This window comes from Pipistrellus hanaki (genome assembly GCF_964339955.1).
Source record: "Pipistrellus hanaki genome assembly, chromosome: 2".
In the NCBI taxonomy this organism is placed as follows: domain Eukaryota; kingdom Metazoa; phylum Chordata; class Mammalia; order Chiroptera; family Vespertilionidae; genus Pipistrellus; species Pipistrellus hanaki.
This window is the reverse complement of record NC_140504.1, coordinates 110,580,495-110,605,765: the sequence shown is the minus strand read 5'-3', so window position 1 is coordinate 110,605,765 and position 25,271 is coordinate 110,580,495. Positions and strand designations below refer to the sequence as shown.

General features: G+C 40.4%; 1 protein-coding gene across 6 annotated transcripts in view; it reads left to right on the top strand.

Annotated features, from left to right (window-relative positions):
- EXOC2 (exocyst complex component 2) overlaps positions 1 to 25,271 on the top strand; it is a 232,775-nt gene that overhangs the window by 5,772 nt on the left and 201,732 nt on the right. For 4 of the 6 annotated variants that reach the window (XM_084873313.1, XM_084873310.1, XM_084873312.1 and 1 more), the window contains exon 2: positions 22,810 to 22,970. In XM_084873313.1, coding sequence (XP_084729439.1) covers positions 22,853 to 22,970 — 118 coding nt within the window. In that variant the 5' untranslated portion in view covers positions 22,810 to 22,852. Of the gene's footprint in view, positions 1 to 9,784; positions 9,824 to 22,809; positions 22,971 to 25,271 lie in introns of all 6 variants that reach the window. The other 2 variants (XM_084873311.1, XM_084873314.1) reach the window with 1 other exon arrangement.

The window sequence follows — 25,271 nt, the reverse complement described above, 5'->3', positions numbered from 1 at the left end:
TTAACATTTTTAATAAGATTAACCAATTTAAGCTGACAGTTGATTCCTTGACCTTTTTGAGCATCTATTGATACATTGATTTTGGCATGCCTGTTTACTGTAGTTATTATATTTGTCAGCAGTAATAAATGGCTTATTTTATCATAAAGATTTAACAAGTTGAGACAAATGAAACTTTGTTTTTATGCAATAATGTACATTTAGAACAATATATTTCCCCCAATTCTTTTCATTACAAATGGCTTAGCAATAGCTTCTTGATTTTGTTCCTCTTATTTGTGAACATTCTTGTTGAGATGGTCAAGTAGTTTATATTTTAAGTAAGCATGTATAGATTCATTAATGGTAGGAATTTTGCATTGTTTGTTCATTTTTCTGTCTTCTTAGCAGTATTGTTGGAATGGAGTTTCTATTATTGATGTGTTGTCCAGGACTATAAAATCTAGGCCATTGGCATTTTCCAAAGGAGTTATTATGTGCAGGTTATTGTTGTTCTACTGCTTTTCCCACTACTTTTAACCCCAAGTTTCAGTACAGTACTATGCACTTAACAATGGACATAAAATCTAAGAAATGAGTCATTATACAATTTCATATTTGCTCAAACATCACAGAGTGCAGTTACACAAACCTAGATGTTACAGCCTACTACTCATCTACTCTGTATGGTAGCCTATTGCTCCTAGGCTACAAACCTGTACAGCATGTTAGTATATTGAATACTGTAGGCAATTGTAACACAGAGGTATTTGTGTTTCTGAATATACCTAAACATAGAAAAGGTACAGTAAAAATATGATTATAAAAGATAAATTATGGTATACCTGTTAAGGCATTTACCATGAATAGAGCTTGTAAGACTGGCAGTTGTTTGTGAGTAAATGAGTGAGTGATGAGTGAATGTGAAGGGCTAGGACAAACATTATTGTACAGGACTGTAGGCTTTATATACACTACATTTAGGCTACAATAAATTCATAAAACAACATGATTAAATCAAAGCATAGGAAAAATTATAATATCAAGAGACATGGATGTAAAAAACTATGGCAGGAGTAATGCAGCATACTGTTTTACTGCAAACTTTTTTTTAATAAGTAGAAAGAATACCTTCTAAAATAATTTAAAAAATTATCCTATCTAATAAAAGACTAATATCCTATCTAATAAAAGACTAAATTGACCATACCTTCGCTATACCCACCAGACATGCCCACCAGCCACGCCCACCAGTCAATCAGAGCAAAGTGTGCAAATAAACCCAACCAAGATGGCTAAAGCCACAGAGAGCAGGAGGGAGGCTTGGGTTTCCCTGGCAATGGAAGAAGCCAAGCTTTCCGCCTGCCCTTGCCGGCCTAAGCCTCCACTCAAAGGTACAAAGTTTCAATTATAGAAGGTAAACAAATCCAAACAGAAATGGCTGTAGCCACGGAGTGAGCAGGAGGCTTGGCTCTGCTCCAGGCTACAAAGTTTCAGTTGTATAAGCTACATAAATCACAGATACCAGGGCCTCTGCTTGGCTCGCCAGAGGTCGAGGCTGTCCTGCAAATCACCACAGGCCCAGGCCACCCCATACCCCAAGGAAACCCCCACCCTGATCCGGGATACTCTTCAGGGCAAACAAGCCAGCCCCCACCCATGCACCAGGCCTCTATCCTATCTAATAAAAGAGTAATATGGAGATTGACCATCACTCCAACACACAAGATGGCTGCCCCCATATGGCCAAAGATCCTGCCCCCATGTGGACACAAGATGGCCACCACAAGATGGCCAGCAAGGGAGGGCAGTTGAGAGGGACCAGGCCTGCAAGGGAGGGCAGTTGGGGGCAATCAAGCCTGCAGAGGAGGGCAGTTAGGGGTGACCAGGCTGGCAGAGGAGGGAAGTTGGGGGTGAACGGGCCTGCGGGAAAGGGTAGTTGGGCTGGATCTAGGCCTGCAGGGGAGAGCAGTTGGGGGGGGGACCAGGCCTTCAGTGGAGGGCAGTTAGGGGCAAAGAGGCTGGCAAGGGAGCAGTTAGGCATCAATCAGGCTGGCATGGGAGTGGTTAGGAGGTGATCAGGCTGGCAGGCAGAAGCTGTTAGGGGCAATCAGGAAGGCAGGCAGGTGAGCAGTTGGGAGCCAACAGTCCTGGATTGTGAGAGGGATGTCTGAATGCCCATTTAGGCCTGATCCCTCTTGGATCAAGCCTAAAGGGGCAGTTGGACATCCCTGTAGGGGTCCCAGATTATAGAGGGTGCAGGCTGGGCTGAGGGACAACCTCCTAATGTTCATGAATTTTGTGCACTGGGCCTCTAGTAGTATAATAAATGCATAAACCAGTAACAGTCATTATTATCAAGTACTATGTACTGTACATAATTGTATGTGCTATACTTTTATTGATATACTACTGGCAGCTCAGTCAGTTTATTTACACCAGCATCACCACACACATGATCAATAATGCATTGCATTAAGACATTACAAAGGTTAATAACATCTCTAGGTACTAGGAAATTTTCAGCTTCATTATAATTTTATGGTACCACTGTCATTTTATATGCGTTTGCTATTGACTGGAACATCATATGCCACACATGATTATAAATTAAGTCAGTTTACATCACTGAGTGTGTATAGCCTTCCTCTATTCCCTCACCTTTTCAATCCTGGCTATAGTTTCTTTAGTCTCATTTGATCTTGAGTCAGAAGATTCAGGAATTTAATAGTGTCAAATGCTTTTTTATTTTTTAAAATTTTATTTATTGCTTTAGAGAAAGAGGAAGAGGAAGAGAGAGAAAGAGGCATCGGTTTGTTGTTCCTCTTATTTATCCATTCATTGGTTAATCAAACCTGAAATCTTTGGACAATATTCAAACCAATGCTGTAATCGGCCAGCCAGTTTTTAAATATTTTTTTAAAAAATGTTATCATCCTGTATTCTTGCTTCCATTTTTATTTGGTTCTATGTTTGTGGTGATAATGATAATTAGTTCTCTAATTCTGAAGCAAAATTGGTATGTTCACAAAGTTGTGCAGGTGTCACCACTTTGTTAATTCTAGAGCATTTTTATCATCACTCTACAAGGAAACTTTGAACCTACTATCAATCCTTTCTCATTACCCCTTTTTAGCCATTCACTAATCTACTCTCTCTCTCCCTATGAGCTTACCTGTCTTTAAATTTCATATAAATAGATTCATACATCATACAATATGTAATTTTTTTGTATCAGTTATGGAAAAATATGTGCATAGTGGTAATTAGTTTATATCTTTTACATTACCCTATGCCTTTTACCTAGCAAGTGAAAATTGTGTGTGTGTGTGTGTGTGTGTGTGTGTAAATATATTTTTTTAAGTTGTTATCAATGAGGAAGAGAGGGGGAGGAGAGAGATAGAAAATCAATGATGACAGAGAATTACTGATTAGCTACCTCCTGCATGCCCCACACTGGAAATTGAGCCCACAACCTGGGCATGTGCCCTAACTGGGAATTGATCCGTGATCTCCTGGTTCATAGGTTGATGCTCAACCACTGAGCCATGCTGGCCAGGTACACACACACACACACACACACATATATATATTGTGTATGTATGTGTGTGTGTGTATGTATATATATATATATATATATGTCCCCAAAAATGTATACACACAAATTAAATAATTATAAAAGTAGTGTTTACTAAAATTCATTTCATTTTAAAAGTTGAGCTGTTAGCTGTTAAAGTATGCATATATTTTTTGGGACATAAATTACAGTTATGAAATAATCATTATAAATAGAATTGAAGGAATATTTTGGAAACTCACAGATATTTAATAGGAGTTTTGAAATGCTCTAGGCCCGTGGTCAGCAAATTGTGGCTCACGAGCCACATGCGGCTCTTTGGCCCTTTGACTGTGGCTCTTTCACAAAATACCACGGCTTGGGCGAGTCTATTTTGAAGAAGTGGCATTAGAAGAAGTTTAAGTTTAAAAATTTTGACTCTCAAAAGAAATTTCAATTGTTGTACTGTTGATATTTGGCTCTGTTGACTAATGAGTTTGCCGACCACTGCTCAAGGCTTATATTTGCTAGAAATGCCACATGCATGTATTATCTGTTAGTTACCCAGCTCTTTGCTTTAGTGGTAAGTTATGTAGGATCCTATACCAATTGTCTTGAGTTTCACCAATGTCATTGCTAATTTGTTTGAGATTTGATCTGAAACTCTAAAGAGATAAATCTTGATTGAATCAAATTCCTCCATGTTTGTTGATTTATTGATGATAGCCATTCTGACAGGTGTGAGGTGATTTCACATTGTGGTTTTAATTTGCATTTTCTTGATGACTAGTGATATTGAGCATCTTTTCATGGGTATGATCGAAAAATAATGTGTCTCTTTTAGAGAAATGTCTATGTCCTTTGTCCGTTTTAAAATCAGATTATTTGTTCTTTTGATGCTGAGCTGTATGAGTCTTTTAATATATTTTGGATATTAATCCTTTATCAGATATATCAGAGGCAAATATGTTCACTATTCAGTAGATTGGGTTTTGTTGATGGTTTTCTTTGCAGTGCAAAAATTCTTTAGTTTCATGTAGTTCTAGTTCTTTATATGTGCTTTTTTTTTTTTTTTGTCTTTGCCCTAGGGGACATATCCTGAAAAATATTGCTAAGGCAGATGTCAAAGAGTTTATTACCTATGTTTCCTTGTAAGAGTTTTATGATTTTAGGACTTGAATCTATTTTCAGTTTATTTTTGTATATGGTATAAGAAAGTAGTTTAATTTTTTTCATGTATCTGTACATTTTTTTCAACACCATTTATTGATGAGATTGCCTTTATCCCATTATACATTTTGACACATCTGTCATAGATTAATTGACCATATAAGAGTGGATTTCTTCCTAGGCTCTCTATTCTGTTCAAAGGATTTATATATCTACTAGAAGCTTGGTACATGAATTTGGTACGTGCACCAGTGGGATCTCTCAGCCTGGCCTGCGGGATTGGGCCAAAACTGGCTCTCTGATATCCCTTGAGGAGTTCCGGATTGCGAGAAGGTGCAGGCCAGGCCAAGGGACCCCACTGGTGCATGATTGGGGCCCAGATGGGATTCAGGAGGTTGACCATCTGGAGAGGGTGTGTCCTGCTTGTCTTGCTCAGTCCCAATTGGCTGGACCCCAGTAGCAACCTAACCTACCAGTTGGAGCTGTGCTCTCTGGTGGTCAGTGCATGTTATAGCAAGCGGTTGAGCGGCTTTAACATATCATTATTATAATATACTTTGGTTGAACAGCCAACTGGTCGGCGAGACACTTAGCATATTAGGCTTTTATTTTATGAGATTTTTATGCAAGTACCATGTGTTTGATAACTTTAGCTTTACAATATAGTTTGATATCAGGTAGTGTGATACTGCCAACTTGATCTTTCTCAAGATTGCTTTGGCTATTCAGGGTCTTTTGCGGTTCCATATAAATTTTAGGATTATTTGTTCTGTGAAAATGCCATTAGAATTTTGTAGGGTTGTATTGAATCTGTAGGTTGCCTTGGGTACTATGGACATTTTACCAATGTTAATTCTTCCTATTTATGAGCATGGTATATTCTTTCATTTACTTGTGTATTTTTTAGTGTCTGTCTTCAGTGTTTTATAGTTTTCCAAATGCAGGTCTTTTCATACCTCGATAAATTTATTCCTAGGTATTTTAGTTTTTTATGGATACAATTGTAAATGGGATTGTTTTCTTAATTACTCTTTCTGATAGTTCATAATTGGCACCTAAATGACATTCATTTCTAAATATTAATTTTATATTCTATTTTACTGAATTTGTTTATTAGTTTAATAATTTTTTAAAAATCAATCTTTATTGTTCATATTATTACAAAGGTTCCTCATTTATTCCCCCCTCCACCAGGTTCCCACCCCACCCTCTGCCCTTTCCCCACCCCCCATTGTCCTCATCCATAGGTGCACAGTTTATGTTCAGTCTCTTCCCGCATCCCCCCCCCCCCCCCCCCCCGGAGAATTGTCAGTCCCCTCCCCTCCCATATCTCTGATTCTATTATAATCAACAGTTAATATTGTTCATCAGGCTTTTTAATTTCCTTGTTTTTTTTTTTTTAATTAATAAACTTTTATATTTTTAAGAATAAATTTTAAAATCTAATAATTTTAAACCTTATTTTTCTGCCCTGGGAACTGAGAAGCAAACTTGTTTACATGTAAACTTGCCCTTAGGCTATCAAAAGGTGTAGCCATTCAAATATAAATGGACACATTGTTTAAAGATAGCTGCTTGCTGGAATTGGATTACCTGTTCTGGGTGGGAAGGGCTTGTCCTCCCCTTTCTCCATTGAAATTAAGGTGTTAGCTTTAAAACCTCTTTTGGCAAGAGACCTTAAACTTTCAGAACTTTAAATTTTTCAGGTAGTAAATCAATTACTTAGCATTTTCTCAAATCAATAATACCTCCACATGCCCAAGGATACACTTCACACAAAAGACACTTCCAAATAGATCAACCAACCTCATCCATACCTCACACAAGGCGCTCACAGATCAACACCCCAGCACTATAATAACTCAACACATCCAGATCTAAGCCTTCATCACTTGATTCAGCAGACCCTCAAGTTCCCCCAAAAGTTTCCAGCCATGTCTGAGAAGCAGCTCTGGGGCATGGGCAGGCGAGGAGCTGTTACGGGCCCGGCTGCTTCAGGCCTGGCCTCTGTTGCTCTGGTCCGCTCCACGATAAGCTGCTCCAGGTCTGGCCACTGCCACTCGGACCTGGATGCTGCTGCTCCGTGCCTGGCTGCTCCCGACCCAGTCGCTCCCGGCCCGGCTGCTCCCGGCCCGGCCGCTTCCGGCCTGGCTTCTCCGGGCTTGGCTGCCGCTGCTCTGGGCCTGGCTGCTCCCGACCTGGCTGCTCTGGGCCCGGCTTCTCTGGTCCTGGCTGCTCCCGGCCTGCCTGCTGCTGCTCCAGGCTTGGCTGCTCCTGACCTGGCTGCTCTGGGCCCGGCTGCTCCGGGCCCGGCTGTTCCGGGCCTGGCCGCTCCTGGCCTGGCTGCTCCGGGCTTGGCTGCTGCTGCCCCAGGGCTGGCTGCTCCGGGCCTGGCTGATGCTGTTCTGGTTCTGGCTGCTGCTCCTCTGGGGTCTGGCTGCTGCTGCTCCGGTTCCAGCTGCCACTGCCCTGGGCCTGGCCACTTGGGCCTTGCTGCCACTGCTCCAACGTTCTATCTTTTTTTTTTTAAACTTATTTATGTTGCAATGTTGGCTGCTGAGTTGAGTTCTGTCTTAATCTTTGATTTTTCAAGAACTTCTTTTTATTCTTTCTTAAGTAATTTTACTATCTTTTGCTATAACTTGATTTCTTCACATTGAAAACTTCTTCGGTTTCTTCCTCCTCATCCTGGAAGCTCAGCAGGAAAGGCCAAACTTCAGTGCAGATCACAGGTGTTACAGCAAATTTATATTCAGAAACTACAAGAGGGAGTTAGCACATTTATAATGACAACCCCAAGGTTACAAAAGTTATTTCAGCCCTTTCCAAGTAACTCAGGGCACAGGTGCAATGCCTGGGCACGGTTGGCCAGAACTTGAACCTCCACCTTCCTCTAAACTCCAACACTTTGTTCAGTGACCTACTCTACCTCCCTCTGCCCTGAGGCATCCTGCCTCCAGGCAACGAGTAGCTGTGAAATGTTTGCACAGAACAATTTCATATAATACTGGTTTGGTGGTGATGAATCCTTTAGCTTTCATATAATACTGGTTTGGTGGTGATGAACTCCTTTAGCTTTTTCTTGTCTGTGAAGCTTTTTATCTGACCTTCAATTCTAAATGATAGCTTTGGTTGGGTAGAGTAATATTGGTTGTCAGTTCTTGCTATTCATCACTTTGTATATTTCTTGCCACTCCCTTCTGGCCTGCATAGTTTCTGTTGAGAAATCAGCTGACAGTTGTATGGGTACTCCCTTGTAGGTAACCAACTGCTTTTATCTTGCTGTTTTAAGATTCTCTCTTTGTCTTTGGCCCTTGGCATTTTAATTATGATTGTCTTGGTGTGGTCTTCTTTGGATTCCTCTTGTTTAGGGTTCTCTATCCTTCTTCGACTTGTAAGGCTATTTCTTTCATCAGGTAGAGGAAGTTTTCTGTCATTATACCTTCAAATAGGTTTTCAGTACAGGCAGTCCTTGGGTTATATCAGACTCAACATACTTTGTTTTGTGGTTACGTCACCATCTCCCATTTATTTATTTAAAAAGTTCTGTCATTTTGACGTAGGTACATACTGTGTTTCCCCAAAAATAAGACATCCTCTGAAAATAAGACCTAGTGCATGAAAAGATAAGACATCCCCTGAAAATAAGACCTAGCACAACTTTGGGAGAAAAAATTAATATAAGACACTGTCTTATTTTCGGGGGAAACGGTATGTGCTTTATTATTTATTTATCACAAGTAAAGGTCAGGAATTGTTATCTTTTAATTTATTTTTATTTTTTTTCACTGTTTCACTTCATTACTGCTGTGTATGTGCTCCATGTGAGTGACATATGTGCTTAGGTATGTGGGTTCCGACTTATGGGGAAAATCATTACTTCGCGCCATAGGAATGGATCTCGATGTAATACAAGGACCTACTGTATCTTGTTTTCTCTCTTCCTTCTTCTGGAACCCCCATAATTCAGATATTGGTAGGCTTGAAGTTGATCGAAAGGCTGCTTACACTATCTTCATATTTTTGGATTCTTTTTTCTTTTTGCTCTCTTGGTTGGGTGTTTTTCGCTTCCTCATATTTCAAATCATTGATTTGATTCTCGGGATCCTCTAATCCAGTGGTCGGCAACCTTATTAGTCAACAGAACCGAATATCAACAGTACAGCGATTGAAATTTCTTTTGAGAGCCAAATTCTTTAAACTTAAATTTCTTTTAACGCCACTTCTTCAAAATAGACTCACCCAGGCTGTGGTATTTTGTGGAAGAGCCACACTCAAGGGGCCATAGGGCCACATGTGGCTCGAGAGCTGCAGTTTGCAGAGCCCGGCTCTAATCTACTGTTGAATCCTTGTATATTATTCTTTATTTCAGTCAGTATATGCTTAATTTCTGACTTGTCCTTTTCCACTTTTTTTTTTTTTTTTTTTTTTTTGCATTCTCACTGAAGTCTTTGAAAGTTTCACTAAGTTCCTCAGAGGTTTCTAGAAGATTCCTGAGTAATCTTTAACCTGTCGTTTGCTTTCTTCCGTTATTTAATTTGTGAAATGTTTCTTTGTTTCTGCATTTTGGCTGCTTCCTTGTGTTTGTTTCTATGTGTTGGGTAGTTGCTAAGTCTCCTTGAGTAGGTAGAGTGGCCTTGTGTAGTAGGTGTCCTATAGGGCCCAGTGACTCAGCCTCCCAAATCACCTGAGGTGGACACTCTTGGTGCTCCCCTTTGTAGGCTGTGTGCACAGTTTTGTTGTATAATAGTTGAGTCTTGATTGCTGTTGGTGTCACTAGGAGGAATTGATCTCTAGGCCAGATGGCTGTAAGGACCAGCTGTGGCTACAGAGGGAGAGCTGCTGTGGGGGACATACCCTAATGGAACAGGACTTGCTTCACTGGGGCTTTGGTGCTCACAGAGTCTGCCCCTTGAGGTGTCCTTTATTGATGTGAAGAGTTATAATCTGGTATGGTCTCACAATGACCACTGGGTACAGTGGCTCTTGGATCTACAAGGAGGTACAGAGTCAGCAACTGCCTGGGGCCATCCAGCAGGAGCTACAGAGAGATTTGCAGATTCCTCCTCTTTGTTTCAGGTTTGGAAGTGCCCAGATGAGACCTAGCTGTGAAGCAAGGTAGGTGGTGCTGGTGCTGCTTCTTGTGCCTTTTATTGATAGGTTTGGGCTCCCTGAACCAGCTCCAGCTTGTTTGACAGAGTTTTAGCCTGAGAAAGTCAGACCATTCATATGCAAAAGCCGCTGTGCACAGCTTGGATGGGGTTGTAAAATGGGTGGGGGTGGCGGGGTCTCAGGGAATCACCAAGGCAGAGCAAACAGAAATGGCTACCAGTCAACTCTGCATTGGGAGGTCCCAGCAGGTGAACAATGACCACTGTGAGCACCTCTGTCTGGAAAAAAGCAATCTTTAAGTTCCTGTCCTGATGCCAGGCAGCCCAGTTTCTCCCCACAGCTCGCCCAGCACGAGCTCAGAGGATGTGGAAACTTGTAATTCATTTCCTCCTACCAGCCTTTTGAGTAGCTGAGTCTCCAGCAGCCTGTGTGTCACTCAGCCCCAATCCGCAATGGTTTTTACAGTCCATAGTTCTTACTGCCATAGGGACTACTTTTCATCGCTCTGGGACTCTGGGCTGGGGGTCTGGTATGGGGCTCGGAAACCCTTGCTCCTTCTGGGCAGCCTCTGCAGAGGCGATCTCCCTCCTGATTAAAAAAGTAGCACACCTGGGTGCTGGACCAGCCAGTTCCATGCCTCCCACCAGCGTGCTTTCTTCTTGATTTCTCTATTTGCAGTACTTCCACTCAGCCCACGTAACTGCAGTTCTGGATGATATTTGTTCTGTATTTTAGTTGTAATTTTGATGTGGTTGTGGGAGGCAGGAAGTATAGGCCTTTACCTATGCTGACATCTTGGTTCTCTGGGATTTTTTTTTTAATACCACACAATATTTGTGTTGTTTTATTTCTTACTATAATGTCTTACAGGTTTATCTTTGTTGTCACACAAATATTTCATTTTTTTAAAGGCTGGAATATATATATAATATATATATATGTATATATATCACATTTTCATTATTCATTCATTCATGATCCAACTTAGGTTGTTTCCATATCTTGGCTACTGTGAATAATGCTGAAGTTAACATGGGAGTACATTTGAGGTACTCATTTTGTTTCCTTTGGATATATAGCCAGAAGTGGGACTGTTGGGTCATATAAAAGTTCTATTTTTATTATTTTTCTTATTAAACTCTCTCTGTTTTAATTGGTTTCAAAATTTTGTGACAAATTTTTGGTCAAGTGGCTTCCATTAAAAAGAACTGATTTTCGAAATTACTAACTTAAAACTGCCACACACAAAAAACACACACAAAAAAACAAATGGTCCATAAAACATACTTCTTTCTGTTTGAAGATCTTACCAACCAATCATTGTTAACAGGGCCAGTTGAGACTAACACTTCTGATATTGTTCTTTCACCAGTGATTAAGATTGGGATGACAGATATTACGGTTAATATCAATGTAGCCTCCTGAGCCTGCTGAGCAGACTTAAGTGACTTTGTCAACTCCAGCTGCCTTCTAGTCCACTGCTTTGATGACATCTCCAGCAGCAGTCTGTCTGATATTGCAAAGAGCAAAACAACCAAGGGGATAGAGAAGCTTTCAATACACATAGGTTTTCTTTTCTTTTTTTTAATATATTTTTATTGATTTTTTACAGAGAGGAAGGGAGAGAGATAGAGAGCTAGAAACGTCGATGAGAGAGAAACACCGACCAGCTGCCTCTTGTACACCCCTTACCGGGGATGTGCCCGCAACCGAGGTACATGCCTCTGACCGGAATTGAACCTGGGACCTTTCAGTCCGCAGACCGACGCTCTACCACTGAGCTAAACCGGTTTCGGCTACGCATAGGTTTTCTAAAAACCATCTCAATGATTGCAATATTACCAGATTTCAAGATTTTCTTCCAGCTTCTTTTCATAATATGATGATTAATCTCCTTTAGTTTAGCACATTTGCAAGCAATATGAGCTGTGCGACAATGCCACACACGTGCACTGATTTGGCCTAGGTGGCTTTGGATAATCACCTGAGCCATGCAGCCAGCTGCTTCCAGTGGTGGGGCATTTTTGCTGTCAACAGCCATGTTGCCTCAGTGAACATCTTTGACAGAGAATTCTTGACATTGAAGCCCACATTGTCCCTAGAAAGAGCTTCACTCAAAGCTTTAGTTATAATTATGAAAGGTACAAAGGTGACCACCAAGCCAGATTTGAGAAAAACAGTCTAAGGGCTTGTCACTTGGATGAGTTGGTTTATGGATGCAATCCAGAGCTTCAAGCATTGTGGTACCACTAATGTTGCCATCTTTATAGGTTATTTTCCATCCCTTGAATTACATCATGTTAGCCTTTAACTCCCATATGTTGTTATTATTTCAACCAGGAATTGACATAAGTGCTGCTGTACCAGTGTTATATTAATGCAACTGGTGACTTCTTTAACAATATCTTCATATCTCTTCTGGTTGTAGGCTGGTTCAGTGGAATCCATTTATTTTAATAACAGCAGTTGTTTTCCACCCAGTGCATAAGTTAAAAGAGTATGTTTGCCCATTCTTGAAGATACCTGCTTCCAGTTCACCAATACCAGCATCAGCAATCAGGACAGCACAATTAGCATGAGGTGTGCCTGTAATAATTTTTTTTTTTTTTTAAATCTTTGAGTTTTGGTAGATCAGTACTGATCACATAATACTGGCCGGCCTTGAATTCCCACAGGGAGATGTCAGTGGTGATACCATGCTCACATATAGCTTTCAGTTTACCCAAAATACATGCATATTTGAAGTAGGAGGTCTTTCCCATCTCATCAGACTCCTCAAAATTTTCAGTGGTTCCTTTGTCAATCCCCATCTCATTTGTAGATTAGATTACTAGTAGAGGTCAAATCTATGTGTTCAGTGACAATGATATTGATATGAGTTTTTCCTTATCCATTTTGGCTTAGACTTAGCAGTGGTTTTCATGACATCTGGGTTCTGATGGTAAACTCATTGACAAAAACTATTTTTAATTTATTGAGGGACCTCCATACTGTTTTCCATGGTAGCTGTACCAGTGCATAGTGCATATGCCACCAATAGTATACAGGGATTTCCTTTTCTTCACAATCAACAGTTGCTGTCTCTTCTTTTTTTGATAATGGACATCATAACAGGTGTAGGGTGATATGTAATAGTTTTGATTTGCATTCTCAGATGATTAGTGAAATTGTGTGTGTACTTGTTGGCCATTTGTCCTCTTAGGATAAATATTTAAATATATTTAAATCTTCAACCTATTTTTAATTGGATTGTTTTTTGTTTTGAGGTGTATGAACTTCTTGTATATTTTGGATATTAACCCCTTATCGTATATGTGATTTACAAATATTTTTTCTCATTCCATAGGTTGCCTTTTCATTTTGTTAATGGTTTCCTTTGCTCTACAAAAGCTTTATAGTTTAATGTCTTCTCATTTGTTTATTTTTGCTTTTGCTGCCTTTGTTTTTGGTGTCAAATCCATAAAATTATTGCCAAGACCAATGTCAAGAAGCTTACCCTCTATGTTTTCTTGTAGGAGTTTTATATATTATCAGGCCTTACGTTTGAGTCTTAAATTTAGTTTAAGTTGATTTTTGTATGTAGTATAAAATAGGGATCCAGTTTCATTTTTTTGTCTGTGTCTGCCCAATTTTCCCAACATTAGAAAATACCTTTTTAAAAACTGTCATTTGTGCTGTATAAGTACCATGTGCTAACCAATTGTGGCACTGGAGCAATTTCCAAAATATTTATAAAGAACTTATAAAATTTAACCCCAAACAAATAAATAATCTAGTCAAAACGTGGGCAGAGGACCTGAAAATACACCTCTTCCAAGAAGACATACAAACACCAATAGATTTATGAAAAGATCTTCAATCTCATTGGCAATTAGGGAAATTAAAAGTACAATGAGATACCACCAGTTAGAGTGGCCATTATCAACAAGGTATGCAGCAACAAATGTTGGAGAGATTATGGAAAAAAGGGAATCCTCATTAACTGCTGGTGTGAATGTAGACTGGTATAACCATTATGGAAAGCAGTCCGGCGATTCCTAAAAAAATTAAGAATAGAGTTAACCATATAACTCAGCACTCCCACTCCTGGGTATATCGAAAAATTCGAAATCATTTACTCATAAAGATATATGCACCCCTGTGTTCATTGCAGCATTATTCATAGTGCCTAAGACATGGACACAGCAAAAGTGTCCTGCAATAGAGGGTTGGGTAAAGAAGATGTGGTACATATACAAAATAGCATATTACTCAGCCATAAGAAAGGATGAAATAGCATCATTTGCAACACCATGGATGGAGCTTGAAAATATTATACTAATTGAAATAAGTCAGACAGAAAAAACTAAGATCCCTATGAGTTCACTCATATGTGGCTTATAAAACTGAAACTTATAAATACAAAAAACAGTATGGTGGTTGCCAGGGGTAGGGGCGGAAGAGGTCCTAACATGAGATTTGATTTTGGGTGGTGGCACATGTTTTTATATCTTAGAAATCCACACATGAGACCTGAATATTTGTGTTGACCAATGTCACCCCAATAAAATCTAATTAAAAAAAACAACAACCCTGTCATTTCTGATTTTGTTTTTCTTTCTGCACTTAGGAATGTTTCATTATCTTTTAATTTTCATTTTTTTTCTGATTAGAAATCATCATCCATATCCATATTGCTATTCCTCTTAATATAATGTTTTTTCTCTGATTAGTTTTAGGATTTTCTCTATCTTTGAAGATATGTATAGGTGTTTTTTTTTTAATATTTATTTTATATTATGTGTGGTTTTTTTTTTAATATTTATTTTATACTAGAGGCCCAGTGCACAAAATTTGTGCACTCGAGGAGGGCCTTCAACCAAGCCTGCACCCTCTCACTGTCCAGGAACCCTCAGACGATGTCCAACTGATGGCTTAGGGCTGGCAGTCAGACAACTTTAGCGCTTCCACAGAGGCAGAGGAGGCTCCTGCCACTGCCTCTGTGCTCTCCAGCCATGAGCCTGGCTTCTGGCTGAGCAGCACTCCCCCTGTGGCAGCGCTCTGAACTTGAGGGGGCAGCTCCTGCGCTGTGTGTCTGCCTTCTGATGGTCAGTGTGCGTCATAGTGACCAGTTGTTCCATAGTGTGGACAATTTGCATATTAGCCTTTTATTACAATATATAGGGTGGTGCTTGCTTACTGGACTTGGTTTGCTAGAATAACAGTTTTCAATAAATTTGGAAAAATGTCACACTTTTTTTCCCCTTCAAATATTTTCTGCTCTATCACTGTCTTCTTATGTCAGAGTACTTGAATCCATAGGTCACTGAATCCCTGTTTTTTTCTTTTCTCTGTTTTCTGTTTTTCATATTGGATACTTTTTATAGAGCTACATACAGGCTCACTGACTTCAGCTGTCTTCAGTTCAACCCAGTCAGTGTATCTATAATAATAAAAGAGTAATATGCTAATTAGAATGGACAGCCGAACGACCTTCTGGACGTCCTTCCCGACGAAGCTGCAGCAGTGGGGGCTGAGGCAGATGTGGTTAGGGGAGATCAGGCAGGCAGGCGAGCAGTTAAGGGTGATCAGGCAGGCAGACGAGTGGTTAGGGACAGTCAGGAAGGTAGGCAGGTGAATGGTTAGGAGCCAGCAGTCCTGAGTTGCAAGAGGAATGTATCACTGCGGGTTTCAGGGGGATTGGGCCTAAACTGGCAATCTGATATCCCTCAAGGGATCTTGGATTGCGAGACAGTGCAGGCTATGTTGAGGGACACCTCTCCAATCCCCGGCATGAATTTTGTGCATCGGGCCTCAGTTTTTTTATTTTGGACATTGTACCTTTCAGTTCTAGAATTTTCATTTTCTGTTTTTATAATTTTAATTTTGCTCTTTAGAATAGCCATATATTTCTTATGATTATATATATTTTTAATAGCTTGTTACAGACTCTTTCAAATTCTTATTTACTAATTGTGATCTGGTTCATCTTGGGTTGTGTCTCTATTGTCTGCTTTCTTCGCTAGGGGCTACATTTTCTTCATATCTTTTTTAATAGGTCTACTTATTTTTATAGTATCCTAGGCATATGGATAATACATTTTATTTTTTTTATTTTTTTATTTTTTATTTTTTTAAAATATATTTTATTGATTTTTTACAGAGAGGAAGGGAGAGAGATAGAGAGCCAGAAACGTCGATGAGAGAGAAACATCGACCAGCCGCCTCCTGCACACTCCCCACCGGGGATGTGCCCGCAACCAAGGTACATGCCCTTGACCGGAATCGAACCTGAGACCTTTCAGTCCACAGACCGACGCTCTACCACTGAGCCAAACCGGTTTCGGCTGGATAATACATTTTAAAGACTTTGGATTTTGTTCTATTCTTCTGAAGAGTGTTGATTTCTTTTATGTGTGTGTTTTTTTAATGTAATATACTTTTACTGATTTCAGGGAGGGAGGGAGGGAGGGAGGGAGGGAGGGAGGGAGGGAGGGAGGGAGGGAGGGAGGGAGGGAGAGAGAGAGAGAGAGAGAGAGAGAGAGAGAGAGAGAGAGAGAGAGAAACATCAGTGATGAGAAAGAATATTGATTGGCTGCCTTCTGCACATCCCCTTATGGGGATTAGGCCTGCAACCAGGGCATGTTCCCTGATTGGAATAGAACAATGACCTCCTGGTTCATAGGTTGATGATCAACCACTTAGTCATGACAGCTGCACATTTTTTTTTTTTTTTTAAACAGGCATTACTCTTGTTTTTTCTTTGGGGGCAATAATTGAAATCACTGCTTTTGCCTGGCTGGTGTGGCTCAATTAGTTGGAGTGTCATCCTGTAAACCAAAAGGTCACAGGTTTGATTCCTCCTCAGGGCACATATCCAGGTTCCATCCCAGTCAGGATGCTTGTGGGAGATAACTGATCGATATTTCCTTTCCCTTTTCCTTTCTCTGAAAACAGTAAAAAATATCTTTCATTGAGGATTAAAAAAAGAAAGAAAGAAAAGAAATAATGACCTCTTTCATCTAGCAGGCTGTTCTTTACTGTGCTGCTTGGCATTTCTTCTGTGCATCCTGGGGTCTAATATTTCAATAAAATTGTTCCTGTCTCTGGGGTTTCCTTCATTCCAGCATTTTGTTCCTCTCTTTCTAGCTACTCTATTAGCACAGAGATCCATCTTCTGATTCCTCAAGCCATAGACTGTGGCTTTATGATTATGTTTTAGCTGTCCTATGCTGGCTATACAGAGCTGTTCTCTCAGATGAAAACTGAGTATCCAATATATGTATATATTAAATAAGTGAGTTTGAAGTTCTATGAAATAGTCTAGTGAAGTATTACAACCTTTATATTTCTCTCTTAAGTTATTGTCTGAATATTTTTTTCAGTTTTGTTTTTATAATAGCTTGATTCATATATGTTACAGTTTATCCATTTAAAGAGTAACATTTAGTGGTTTTCAGTATAGCCACATAGTTGTGCAGCCATTACCACAATTTTAGAACTTTTACACTACAGAAAGAGCCATATGCATTAGCAGTCACTGTTCATTTCCTGCAAACTTCCACCCTACTCTGAGCTCTAGGCAACTACTAATCTACTTTGTATTTCTATAGATTTGCTTATTTCAAACATTTATATATAATTTACGTTATATAGTATGTGATTCTTTGTAACTGGCTTCTTGGACTTAGTATAATTTTTTAAGAATCATTCATTTTGTGGGATATGAGTACTTCATATTTCATATTTCCTTTTTCTATAATATTCCATTTGCAAGGATGTACCACATTTTATTTACCCTTTCATCATTTGGTAGACTATTGAGTTGATTCCACCTTTTTTTGACTATTCATTAATAATGCTGTGAATGTAAGTTTTTATGTGAATGTAAGTTTTCATTTCTCTTAAGTGTATGCTTAGGAGTGAAATTGATGAATCATAGAGTTTGTGATTTATATTTAACTGCCAAACTGTTTTCTAAAGTAGTTGTAACTTTTACATTCCCACCAGCAATGTACAGTGGTTCTAATTTCTCCACAGCCATGTCAACATGTTATTTTTTGGCTTTTTTTTTTTTTTATTATACTCTGTATAATATATTACCTCATTGTGGCTTTTATTTTCATTTCCCCAATGAATGATATATTTTTAAATTGTATTTATTTATTTTTTTTAATTGAGTTTTTTTTAATGTATTCTAGATACAAGTCTCTTATCAGATATACTATTTTCCAGTATTTTCTCCTTTACTGTGTGTTGTCTTTTTACTTTCTTGATGTTATCTTTTGAAGCACAGAAGTTCTATAAATTAAATTTATTGGGGTGACACTGGTTGATAAAATTATATAGGAGAGAAAAACCAAGATGGTAGCATAGGGTAGACACCTAAATGCAGCCTACCACAACAATTTTAAATTTACAACTGGAAAACAGAGCAAACATCGCCCTGAAACACCAGACGGCTGGCTGAGTGGAAGCTCTACCATCTAGGAAGGGAAGAAAAGGGATGTTGAGCCTCAGGAGCTGTGGAGGTGCGGAGACCTATGCGCATGGAAAGGGCAGCTGCGAAGTTCCCTGCTGGCATACTTCTGGCAGGAGGAGAGGGTGGGCTGAGCATGCTGCTGGCTTACTCCTGGCGCACTGAGAGGGCGAGCAGCTAATGCGCAGCTGGCTTTCTTTTTCAGGAGGAAAACAGAACCGCCCTATTGCACTGATAGTCCAGTCAGGGAGAGGCTGGACTGTCAGGCAGTGGGCAAAGCTCTCTCGGACTCATGAACTGGACCCTTTTAGGGAGGGGCTGACGCTACCCCGAGACTCCACCCCATCTAAGCAGAGCACGGAAGCCTTCTCAGTGGCTGGCTTTCTTATTTGGGAGGAAAAAAAAAATCTCCCAACTGCGCTGAGAGACAGCTCTGAGCTGGGAAAAAACTGGCTGTCAGGGAGCAGGCAAAACTCGAGAACAGCTTTCTCCCAAGAATAGGACTTTCCTAAGGCGGGACTGACAGGGAACCAAAGCTTGTCCGCACCACTCCAAGACACTGCCCCACCCAAGCGGAGCACAGAAGCCCTCCTAGCTGAGACATTGCTGATCCTCACAGCCAATTGGCTTGGAGATCAACTCTCCCCAGTGATACCAACAACAAGCAAGGCTTAACAAGACTGCACACACAGCCCACAAAGGGCTGCCACCAAGACTGTCCACCTCAGGTAACTGGGAAGGCTGAGCTACTGGGCTTTGCCAGGACACCTAGCACCCAAAACTATTCCATCAAATCAGGGAAGCAGCTAAAATGCAGAGAAGAGGCAGGACACAAAGGAAGGAAATGGAGGAAAGTAAAAGAATGGACATTGAGTTCAAAACCACAGTTATACGGTTTTTCAAGAATTTCCTAGAAAAGGCCGATTAAAGAGGAGATATAAATGTGATATCTAAGGTTTAATACAGCAAATATTAGAATGATGTATTGTAGAAAATGCATTGTACAAGGGAAGAAAATAGAGACTTGTTAGAAATGGTAACATTTAAGCTACACCTCAAAATATTGGTAAGGTTCTAACAAATTTGGGAAGACTTTCTACTTAGTTGAAATAAGGTAAAAGAAATCATGAGGCATAAACATACTTGTTTATTCATGAGAAGTCAATAGGTTTATATGGTAAATGCCAGATGACTGAGGGAAATGATTGAGGTTGAAGTAGGAATGTGGAAGAATCTGTTTTTTTTTACAGGTTTTAATAAAATATTAAGGATTTTACCCTAACTGGTTTGGCTCAGTGTCATCTTGTGGACTGAGAGGTCCCAGATTCAATTCCAGTCAAGGGCATGTACTTTGGTTGCAGGCACATACCTGGTAGAGGGTGTGCAGGAGGCAGCTGATGGATGCTTCTCTGTCATCGATGTTGCTAACTCTCTTTCCCTCTTCCTTCCTCTGTAAAAAAATCAATAAAATTCATTTTTTTTTTTTTAAGTACTAAGGACTTATGGTCTTCTCGCATCTGTATCTGTGACCTAATTTTTTCTTATTAGGACACCAGGCATATAGAATTAGGTCCCTAATATGACCTGATTTTTAAAAATATATTTTATTGATTTTTCACAGAGGAAGAGAGAGGGACAGAGAGTTAGAAACATCAGTGAGAGGGAAACATCGATCAGCTGCCTCTTGCACACCTTCTACTGGGGATGTGCCTGCAAACCAAGGTATATGCTCTTGACTAGAATCGAACTTGGACCTTTCAGTCCGCAGGCTGACGCTTTGTCCACTGAGCCAAACCGATTTCGGCAATATGACCTAATTTTACCTTATTTCTTTAAAGGTATAATCTTTAATACTGTCACATTCTGAAGTACCAGGAGTTAGGACTGCAACATGATTTTTTGGAGAGGGACACAGTTCAGCTTGTCTTATCTGTTTCCTGTCTTAATCTGTTTCCTCTGGACCTTTTTCGTTTATCTGACTTCCATCTCTCTTTCACATATTTTTCTGACCATATCATAGTCTTTGGTTGTCCTTGTATATTTTCGAGTTAGGCTGTGAACAGCTGATTGGTTTAGTTTTCGTATGGACAGAGTTTGTAAGAGGCTTTTAAAAAATGTATATTTTTATTGATTTCAGAAAGGAAGGGAGAGGGAGGGAGAAAGGGAGGGAGGGGGAGGGAGGGAGAGTGAGTGAGAGAGAGAGAGAGAGAGAGAGAGAGAGAGAAACATCTGTGATGAAATCATTGATTCTCCTGGACACCACCCACTGGGGATCAAGTCCACAATCCTAGTATGTGCCCCTGATTGGAATTGAATCTGGGACCCTTCAGTTCACAGGCTAATGCTCTATCCACTGAGCCAAACCAGCTAGGGCTGTAAGAAGCTTTTCTATCTGGTGATATAACTGCAAGTAGCCTTTCCCTTTTTGGCATGGATCCTTACATGACAGGATCTCTGTTTTTTTCCTAAGTCTCTTCAATTTCTCTAGAGAATAATATTCTAGTTATCAGGACAGGGTGATATTGGTAGTGTAAGGGGTTTACGCACCTTGCGGACAGTGGTATAAGTTCAGAGTTAGGTAGAGGTCTGAGGAGTTCCACAGTTTGCTGTGCAGGTTGTCCCTTAATTACCCCTATTTTGCCTTGGCTCCCTGGTAGCCTCTTTTTTTGTTTTTTTGTTTTGTTTTTTTGTTTTTGTTTTGTTTCTTCAGAAACTAAAATTCTAATTCCCACCTGACTGCAGGATGTAGACAAGGGCTAGGGTGTCTATCTTCTCATATATGTAGATGTAGCTAATTAGAAAGTTCCTTCTATTTTGTTCTTTTGGGGCATCTGAAGCCTTGAACATTTAGGTTCTTCAGGATTCATTAGTGAGGTTTTATTATTTACTAGAAGCCCGGTGCACAGATTCTTGCACCTTGGCCTGGTCTGTGCTGTTGCAATATGAGACCCGTCGGGGGATGTTGGAGAGTTGGTTTTGGCCTGATCCCTGCAGACTAGGCTGAGTGACACCAATGATGCATTAATCCATGCACTGGGTCAGTTTCAGTCCAATCTTCCCAGGCAAGGCCAAGGGACCCCTCTGGTACGGGCCTCTAGTATGCATATAAGATCTTCGGTTAATCTCTTCTCGCCCTCCCCCCTTCTCTTCCCTCTGAGATTCATTAGTCTGTTCCGTGTTCCTGCCTGTCATTTCTGCTCCTGCATTGAGCGCCTGCCCCCTGGTGGTCAATGTGCTTTATAGCTGTCAGCCAGTATGCCAGTTTCTTAGGCTTTTTTATATCTATACTTATAATAGGGTAATATGCAAATTGGTTGGGATGCCGTCATGTAATGACTGATCAGGACGGCGGGACAGTGAACAAGTGATGGAGAGCTACAGGGGGGCAGGGCAGTGAACTACGTGCTGCAGAGAGCTACGAGTGGCAGTGGGCAGGGTAGCCAGCTGAGGCAAGCGGCAGGGAGCTACTTGCGCACGGATTCCTGCACAGGGCCACTAGTATATACACTGAGTGGCCAGATTATTATGATCTCTGAACACATAATAATCTGGCTACTCAGTGTGTATCCTATATAATAAAAGGCTAATATAAAATTGTTCCCTGGACCAGAAGTTTCACCAGCAGGCAGGCCGGCCAACTGCCCATGTCCCCTCCCAATGGCCAGGCTGGCCAGACCCCACACATGCACAATTCATGTATCAGGCCTCTAATGTATACATATATCTATATACACTGAGTGGCCAGATTATTATGCGTTCAGAGATCATAATAATCTGGCCACTCAGTGTATGTGTGTGTATATCCTATGTAATAAAAGAGTAATATGCAAATTGACCATCACTCCAACACACAAGATGGCTGCCCATATGCTCAAAGATGGCTGCCCCTATGTGGACACAAAATAGTCACCACAAGATGGCCAGCAGGGGAAGGCAGTTGGGAGGGACAAGGCCTGCAAGGGAGGGCACTTGGGGGCAATCAAGCCTGCAGGGGAGGGCAGTTAGGTGTGACCAGGCCAGCAGAGGAGGGAAGTTAGGGTGACCTCTATAACTAGATCTCCAGTTTGCTCAACAGATCACAATGTCTCATTCAAGACAACCAAGTCAGTACAAAACTAATGACTTGACAATTGGCTGCTAAAATATTCACTGCTAGTACTAGTGGAGAGAAATGGTGCGCCTGCATGCAAGACATGAAAGGGAAATGAATGCAGCACAATTATAGTAATCAGTCATTAGTGAATGTTGTAGTTCGTTATTAATAATTATGTGTAACAGGATATTATAAAAATTAAGTTATAAAATTTTTATTAAAACATTAATTACATACCATTATTGGGTGGGCCACAAAAATATTTGTTGTGGGCTATGCGTTTGACATGCTTGATCGAGAGTGTTCTTAGTAAACAGACAAAAGTTTGGAACTACTACTTAAGAATACTTTTTCTCTTTTGGTACTTAATGTATAGAATTCTTATATTTTGAGTCAGTGCTTATCTAAGTTGGCCTTAATTCTTTTTTTATTTTTCAACAGATTACCTCTGTAACTAGATCTCCAGTTTGCTCAACAAATCACAATGTCTCGTTCAAGACAACCCCCACTTGTGACAGGCATCTCTCCAAATGAAGGAATACCTTGGACCAAGGTCACAATTAGAGGAGAAAACCTGGGAACTGGCCCAACTGACCTCATAGGTAAGGGCAAGGACTATGCTGTGTATCCATTGTAAATGCATTTTTATCTTAAGACAGTTGAGGCAAGATATATTATTTTGAAATAGTGAAGATGATGGAAAAACATTATTGTGGTCTGTGCAAAATGGTCTGAATAAAAATAAGGAAATTATTTGATTTTCCTGTTAAAAATCATTATTTTATCAAATGTTATCTATATTGACTTGCACCAAATTCCTTTAGAAAGTTTCCCATAGTGGAAATTTGTCTCTAATTCCTCAGTTTTGCTCTCTCCTGCTTAGATTGCCAAAGGTCTCCTTTTTTTCTCTTTAATTTTTCTTTCATGATACAACACTTAGTATTCTTTCTCAAGAGCTCTGGGAATTATGCCTCTTCTATTCCTTCTTGCTTTTTAAATTAAACCTAAACTCCATCTTCTGGTGATGTCAGTAGCACTTGGCTCTTACTCCACCTAAAAGAGACTATCCCAAGTGGTGGAGAGTTATTTGTTTCCTTTTCTCTGCCACGTAGCTGCTTCCTCATGTTGGAGAGCACCACCACTGTTCTGAAATACAATCTCTCTTCCAAGCCTGGACTCTTACAACCAAAAATCTTCATACTAATTCTCACCCATGTTAATCTACCTTTTTTTTTATTTAGGATCCCCTAATATTTACATATTTAGAGCAAGCTAGGTTTTAGTTTTTAGGTTCATTTTATGTTTTTTTAATCTTTTTAAGCTGAAGGACATGAATGATAGATTATTATGCATCCAGTTGACAAGAATAAATATTATTAAACTAGAGGCCTGATGCATGAAATCCATTCATGGGTAGGGTCCCTAGGCTTGGCTGGTGATCAGGGCTAGTCAGGGCCTTCTGGCTGCTGGCTGGGGCCTTCCTTCCAATTGCCGGCCAGAGCCTCCATTCCCTGACTGCTGGCTGCTGGCCAGGGCCTCCCTTTCCCACCTGCTGGCTGGGGCCTTCCTTCATTCAGTGCCATCCCCTGGTGATCAATGCACGTCATAGCGAGTGCTCAAACTCCTGGACAGTCGAACTCCCAAGGAAACACTTTGCATATTAGGCTTTTATATACATAGATTTGTTGCCTAGGATAGGAAACTCCTATTAACAGTTAACAAAATACAATAGTTCTACAATAATAATTACAATGGTGATGTTGAAAAATTGCAAGGGCCTGTTTTGTGACAACCGGAGTTGTTGTAAACATTGTATAAGTGACAACTCATTTTAGTGGCTAGTATTACTGAACACTGGGCACTTGGCTTCTTTTCCCTAATCTACCAGAACCTGGTGACACTAATGGGAGATAGAGCATGTCTATAAAGAAATAATTTACTTTGATGATAGTGGATATAAGTTCTGAATCATGAGCTACCCTCATTAAAGAATGGTAATGGTAACCCAACAAAAAAAGGTACCTTTATTTACCTATTATCTTTTGCCACCTTATTGTGCAATGATGAAGAGTTTTGTTTTCACTTTACTTAGATGAAGTTGAAAGATCAGACAGCCATCTTAGTTTCCCCTCACCACCCACCCTCACTCTTACCCCCAACCCCAGCCTCTCATATAGTAATTAACATAGGACAAATGGGTTTTTCAGATTTAAGTCTTTCTTTCTTTTTCTTTTTTTTTTTTTTGCTTGTAAGATGGTTGCTTTTTCTCTCCCCTTCCTAATGTTGCCATTTTTTCAACGCATTCCCCAAGCCTTCTTCTCTTAGCTCAGATCTTATACTAGAGCAGAGTTAAAGCTGCCTAAGGCCACACCACATGACCTGTAAAAGGTGGTGGCTTAAGAAAGGGGTTCCCATAAATCAGCTGCCAAGAGTGCGAAGGCTAGTTCTGCTGCCTTTCCCCTCCGCTGGGAGCACTCACCACCCCAAGCCTTGGAAAGCTACATTTCCAAAACTACATTCCATTCCACCACAACAAAGCTTTCTCAGGGCACACAACATAGCACTCTCTTCCCCAGTCCCTAGACAAACAGCACTACCAGGCTGGAGGCTTCTCCTGCAACCCTGGGCCAGGATGCCTCAGACCCCCTGTTCTCCTCCGGGCACCTGAGGTTTAGAAGTGGTGGAGTCAGAACTCAGGGCAATTTTCAAAAGCTCAGGAGAGTCCAGACTGCTGGTAAGCTGAACCTCACCCACTCACCACCCAAGCCCTGTAATACCACAGCCAGGCTGGCTACTTGAAGGGGTTGCAAGTTTCAATGTTCCCTGCAAGAGTCAGTGTTCTCTGCATCCTGGCAGCTGGGAGTGAAAGACAGCCCCCAGCCCTTTGGCAACCCTGTCCCTCC